This window comes from Ipomoea nil, unplaced genomic scaffold (genome assembly GCF_001879475.1).
Source record: "Ipomoea nil cultivar Tokyo-kokei standard unplaced genomic scaffold, Asagao_1.1 scaffold3087, whole genome shotgun sequence".
Taxonomy (NCBI): Eukaryota; Viridiplantae; Streptophyta; class Magnoliopsida; order Solanales; family Convolvulaceae; genus Ipomoea; species Ipomoea nil.
Genome location: NW_017619515.1, coordinates 2,672,218 through 2,678,640, shown reverse-complemented (window position 1 = coordinate 2,678,640; position 6,423 = coordinate 2,672,218). Strand labels below are relative to the sequence as shown.

The following is a 6,423-nucleotide window of genomic DNA, read 5'->3' as shown; positions in this document are numbered from 1 at the left end:
ACAATAATTGAATTCGTGTTTTTTAAACATAAAAATCATACTTCATCCACTCTATTTCTAGTTTTGGGTCTGTAAATCACTGAATAATGTTGCATTTCCCTATCGATTTTACTTTTTAATTTTCACATCCTTTAAGTGACAATATCTGATTAGTTTTCTTTTTTAACACTTGTTGTGGCAGATTAATTCACAGTAACTAATAAATAAAAAGAATTTTATTATTAGTGAAGAGGTAACATTAAGAGGCATCAACTACCATGTAATGTGCTGACATCCTAGTTATCATTCTAAATAGATGGTCAACCCGGGTGGTGGGTCTTTGGGTTGAAAATGTTTGCCCGCATGGCAGCTCAACTGGTCATAGGGTGAAGTTTGGGAGGGTAAAATTTGGAAAGAATGACTAGGGATCGAGTCTCACCCGCGGCAGTGTGGGAGCAAGTGAGGGGGTTCCTTGTGCGCAGTAAACAAAGGTCTAGCCTCCGTGATTTAGTTGAGTTACCATGATTTATATCCTCCCAAATGTTCTGTCGGACTGAGGTGTAAGTGGCCCTTAGGGTTCTGTCGGACTGAGGTGTGAGTGGCGTTTAGGGTTGGAGATATCACTTTAAACCAATCACTACTGAATCATGTGCATTAAATAAACTTGTTTCATGTGTAATAGCTTCAAATTACACTAAAAAGACCTTATACAGAGTTTAACTTATAAAATATTAATAAGAATTAAACTTATTACACTACCCATAAATTGATAATTATACCCCATTCACTAGATCACCCTCTTGAAACAATATTTCTTTTTTCTTTTTCTTTTTGACATGAGCAGTGGATTAAGAGATCAAAATCACTCTTGAAATTAAAAATATATACACACAAGCTTGAGAATAGATCAACCACTCTACCTTTTGAAACTGTCATCAGCCATCAACAAAACCAAAGAATATTTCAGAAATGCCAAATTCCAAAAACCAAAACACTCATTCAACTCCAACCTCCCATAATCTTTCCTCCGAGAAGAAGAAGAAGAAGAAGCAGTCATGGCGGCCACATTTTGGTCAGCCGCCATGAATGTCTGCTCTCTCCACTTCATTCTCATATTTATTATTATTATTGTTTCTCCATTATCTCTTTCTCAATCCATTTCCCCTCAAAACATCCAAACTTTCTATCCTTTTTTCTTGCCGCCTCTCCAGCCCCCGCGCATTCCGACCCGGCGGCGAGTTTTTCAGCCACCTCCTCCTCCGCCTCCGCCCCCGGACGCGGAGGCGTTACCACCGCCGCCGCCGTTGTTGCTCCCGCAGCCGCCGTCGACTCCGTCGAGAAAGGCTGTCGGAACTGCCATTGGAGTAACCGCGGCGAGTACGGTGGTCCTGTCGGCCCTGTTCTTCTTCTTGGTTCTTTGGTACTTGAGGAGTAGGAGGGAGAAAGGCGGCGGTGGCGCGATTTCCGCAGCTGCCGTCGCCGCCGCCGCCGACGGCGGCGGCGGCGAAAGTAATGAAAATAAGCCCGCCGGAACTGGAGACGAGTTTTTGAGGTTTGAAGGGAATCTTAAGGCGGTGATCGTGGATGAAGATGGATTGGATGTGCTGTACTGGAGAAAACTGGAAGGCGGCGAAGGGAAAGAGAGTTTCGACCGGCAACTTTTTAGCAATATAGAGAGTGATCGGAAAGATGACGATAAAAGGATGATTGCCAGAGGCGGTGGCCGGAAAAAACCCGGACCGCCGGTTCAAGAAATCCCTCTGCTTAGAGGCAAGTCTTCAACCTCTCAGCACCCGGTTTGGGCAGAAGCAGAAAATCAAGAAACGGATTCAATCCCTCCGCCGCCGTTGTCTGTTCAAGCAATCCCAAAGACTCCATCTCCGCCGCCTTCTCCGCCTAAACCAGATACCTTAGCGTCATCGTCATCATCAGAACATGGCGTTTCAGGAAATGAAGAAGAAGAAGAAGAGAAACTGAATCCATTGCATTTGGATAATGTCGATCATTCTTCCATGGACTGGAACAAAATTCAAGATGGCTCCTACAAGTAAGAATTTTCACCACTTCTAAATAATGTTAATAGTGGAAGTAATTTATTGGCGTTTTTTGTTTGATCAATCAATTAGGAACAATTTACGGGGTGTTTGGTTGGAAGGGGGGAATTATGTGGGAAAGGAATTGTAATTCCATGGGAGTTGAATTACTGGGAATAAAGTGGGAATTTAAATTCCAGTGTTTGGTTGACAGGAATAGAATTACTGGGAATTTCAATTCCAATGTTTGGTATACATAGGAATTGAAAGGGAATAAGTAGTATAAAGTCAAAAATGTCCATTATTGTTGTTAGACATTAATTTTAGGTTAAAGAAGGAAGGGGTAATTTTGACTCATCACTATCTTTTTTTTCTCAGGAATTAAAATACTAGGGGGGGACATGGGATTTAATTCCATGAAAATGGGGGAATTGCAATTCCATGGAATTGTAATTCCCTCCAACCAAACTACGGAATTTAATGACCTTTGGAATTAAGTGGGAATTAAGTGGGAAGGGAATTTAAAATCCCTCCAACCAAACGCCCTGTTAGTGTAATTTAGTATTTTCATTACTAGGCAGAATTTATCAGTGCACACCCCTCAGTAATGGTCGGAAACGATTTATAACTTGACTTTCTTGATTTGAGCAGATTAACTTATATTGGTTTATTTCCTTGTGATCCTTTATCAGCTATAGAGCCGTTAAAACAGGTTTAACTCGCTAAGCTAGCCCATCTTGCCCCACCAAAAAGGTGGGCCCACTTTGACTTTATAGCTCGTATTTTGGCGGGTTTTTAGCCCGCCCCGTCATATGGTGGGTTTTGGCAGGCCTGTTTCAATAACTCTAGTCAGCTAGAGTCACAATGCATAGTTTAACTAGCACACACTCTTGGTTTGAAATGACAGTTGTAGACAATTTATACTAGTTTACATTGTTGTGGTTATTTGATAGTTAGGATAACAAGACAGAATTGTCAGAACGTATTCGGTCCACATCTTTGAATAGTGATTGTAGTTCCTTAGTTACTCAAAATGTTAAACAGATAGTGAGATTGTAAGTTTATTATTAATACAAAATCAAGCTAGGATCATTGATCTGACTAACGATAATGTTTTTATTAATGGGGAATTCAGGTTTGATGGAGATCTTATGGAAGCCCTATTTGGAACCGTTGCAACCAACAGAAAATCTCCTCGTACAGACAGCACTTCAGCAAGCACACCAAGAGAAATTGCAGGCCCACCCTCCCAGATTTTCATCCTGGAAACCAAAAAATCTCAAGAATTCGCAGCGGTGATCAAATCTCTGGACGCCACAAGGAAAGAGATCATGAATGTACTCGACAAAGGAGTCGGCCTGGACACAAAAACCCTGGAAAAACTCAGCAGATTAGCCATAACCGAAGCAGAAGAATCAGACATCCTAGGATTCGAAGGCCCCCCGACAAGATTAGCCGATGCAGAATCCTTCTTGTTCTTCATCCTTAAACCATTCCCTTCCGCCTTCCATCGCTTCAACGCGATGTTTCTCAGATCGAGATTTGGCTCGGAGATTATTCACGTGAAAGCGGATTTGCAGACGCTTGAATCCGCCTGCAACGAGCTGAGGAACAGCAGGCTGTTTGTGAAGCTTCTGGAAGCCATTTTGAAAGCCTGGAATCGGATGAATGTTGAAGGGAGTTCGAGAGGAAACGGCCATGGCTTCAAGCTTTCTGCTCTCAGAAAACTCGTCGGCGTGAAGAGCGGTGACGGAAAGATCACAGTTCTTCAATTCGTCGTTCAAGAACTCATCAGAGCAGAGGGAAAACGCTGCGTTTACACTCGCGATAGCAGGTATTGTTGAGCATATAACCATTAATGTGCAATCCAACTATCAGCTTAGACTTTTAGTTGAGATAGAGCAACATGCTTCAATTTGGTGGCCCACGTGTTGCTTGGAACTTACCGCACACGTGAGGGTGAGGGGGCATGTTAAACATATAATTATGTGCAATCCAACTATCAGCTTAAGACGCTTAGACTTTTAGTTGAGATGGATCATATGCTTCAATTTGGTGGCCCACGTGTTACTTGGAACTCACCCCAGTGTTAAGCATATAACTATTAATGTACAATCCAACTAATCAGCTTAGACTTTTAGTTGAAATGAAGTTCGGAATCAAAATTTTTTATCCTATTAAACCAATCCATCAATTTTAAGCTAAGATTGAACTCTCTAATTGCAGGATAATCAGCAACGTTGCAGGCGGCGGCGATGATGACAGAGAGAAGGAATACATGACGCTTGGTTTACCGGTCGTCGGCGGCCTGAGCTCGGAGTTATCCGGCGTGAAGAAAGCCGCGGGAATAGACTACGATTCGCTCTCCGCCGCGCATTCGGCGCTGTCATCTAAAGCGTCTGAGATCGGCAACCTTGCGGCCCAGTGCGGGGACGACGGCGGAGGATTCGCGGCGGGGATGCGGCGGTTTCTGGGCGCGGCGGAGGAAGAAATGGAAGCGATAAGGGAAGAGGAAGCGAGAGTGATGGAGATGGTGAAGAAGACGACGGAATATTACCAACGAGGATCTTCAAACGACAGGACATGGCGGCCATTGCAAGTGTTTATCATAGTAAAGGATTTCCTGGGAATGATCGATGAAGCTTGCGTTGAAATCGCCAGAAATCTGCAGAGAAAGAGACCGGCAGGATCATCATCATCGTCATCGTTACCTAGTAGAACTGTGAGGTTCCCAAAATTACCGGCTGATTTCTTGTCGGAAGAGGGAGACAGCAGTTCAGATTCGTAAATATGTTCATACATACACAGATACCATTACCATACCCCTCTGTTCATCGTTGCAATTGTGAAATTCTTTTCCACATGATTTTTCAGTGTCACTACCAATTGAATCATTGTTTCAACTAAATATGTGCCAAGCAAATTTTTTTCAATCCCATTTTATTGAGATTGTGACACAGGTCTTTTTAGAATCATAAGGAAAGATTGATGAGACATTTTAAAGAAGAAATGGAACTTATTGGGTTAAAATTATGGGTTTAAAATGAATATAGAAAGTGGGCAAATTATACCGTGGACCATGGCTCACAAAGCATTGTGGACCATCATCCAAAACGACGATGTTTCTTTTAATGAAAAGAAACGTACATGTTTCACATAAAACAGTTCTATTTGTATAACATATTCAGTTTCATTTTATATATATTGCAGTTTCATTTGACATTATACACTCAAATGTGTGAAACTGTTATTCAGTTTCATTTTATATACATTATAGTTTTATTACAACAAACTACAGTATCATTTCAATATAACTACAGTTTCATTGGACAATATATATTGCAGTTTCATTTTATATACACTACAGTTTTATTTCAACACAATTACAGTTTCATTCGGCATTATACACTCAAATATGTGGAACTGTTATTCAGTTTCATTTTATATACACTATAGTTTCATTATAACACAACTACAGTATCATTTCGATATAACTACAGTTTCATTGGATAATATACACTCAAATATGTGAAACTTTTATTCAGTTTCATTTTATATACACTGCAGTTTCATTCAACACAACTACAGTTTCATTTCAATTTAATTATAGTTTTATTTGATAATATAAAAACAATATGTGAGACAATTTTATTTTAGATATATTGTAGTTTTGTTTTGTAATTAACATACCAAAATTATAAGTTCCATTAATATGTAACGGTGGGCGTCACGGTGGGCATCGTTTTTGGATCATGATCCACGATATAACGACTGACTGTAGATAGTGCTTGCGGGCCAGTGCAGATACAGTTTTTTTCTTTTGAGCTCGGTAAACCTTAACAGGCCGGTAATAGTTTGTAGTGAATGAAAAGTTGGTATTGATATAATGGGCTTTCTAGGAGACTTTACAAATAAACAAAAGTGCATATGATTATGAGTACAAAGAGTTGCTTATTTACCCAACGAGATGACTGAGCAGTTGTCACTTATACACTGGAGTGGTGAACCATAGTCTACACATCGCTTTGTGAATCATGACTATCGAATAAAATTGTAGTAAAATTAAATTGATACTTTAGTGTTAACATAATGACATTAATGTGTGAAAAATGAAACTAAAAAACAGAGCACATTAATTATTGTAAAATGAAACTGTAGTATAATTTTTTTTGAGAGCAAACGAAAGGTACTATATTAGTTTAAGTCAGAGTTCAAAGCAAATGAAATTGTGGTATAATTAAATGATACTTGAATATTACAATAATGAAATTAGTGTGCATAGAAAATGAAACTAAAATCCATAGTCATACAATAACATATATTGTCAAATGACCTGAAGTGCAATTAAAATAATACTTCATAACATTAGTATAATTAAACTAGTGTGTGTGGAAAATGAAACAAAAAAATA

The 6,423-nt window shown here is 39.7% G+C and overlaps 1 protein-coding gene across 1 annotated transcript; it reads left to right on the top strand.

The window, feature by feature from the left end:
• Positions 1-881: 881 nt before the first annotated feature.
• Positions 882-4,878, top strand: LOC109166356 (formin-like protein 8). The gene is made up of 3 exons (XM_019315328.1): positions 882-2,026; positions 3,148-3,846; positions 4,239-4,878. Exons 1-3 carry the CDS (start codon positions 1,035-1,037, stop codon positions 4,798-4,800), a joined length of 2,253 nt encoding a protein of 750 aa, XP_019170873.1. The 5' UTR covers positions 882-1,034; the 3' UTR covers positions 4,801-4,878.
• Positions 4,879-6,423: the final 1,545 nt, after the last annotated feature.

Coding starts and splice junctions, on each gene's coding strand:
- LOC109166356 (XM_019315328.1), top strand. CDS start 1,035: ATGGCGGCCACATTTTGGTCAGCCGCCATGAATGTCTGCTCTCTCCAC. Junction 2,027..3,147: donor ATTCAAGATGGCTCCTACAA/GTAAGAATTTTC, acceptor TGGGGAATTCAG/GTTTGATGGAGATCTTATGG. Junction 3,847..4,238: donor GTTTACACTCGCGATAGCAG/GTATTGTTGAGC, acceptor CTCTAATTGCAG/GATAATCAGCAACGTTGCAG.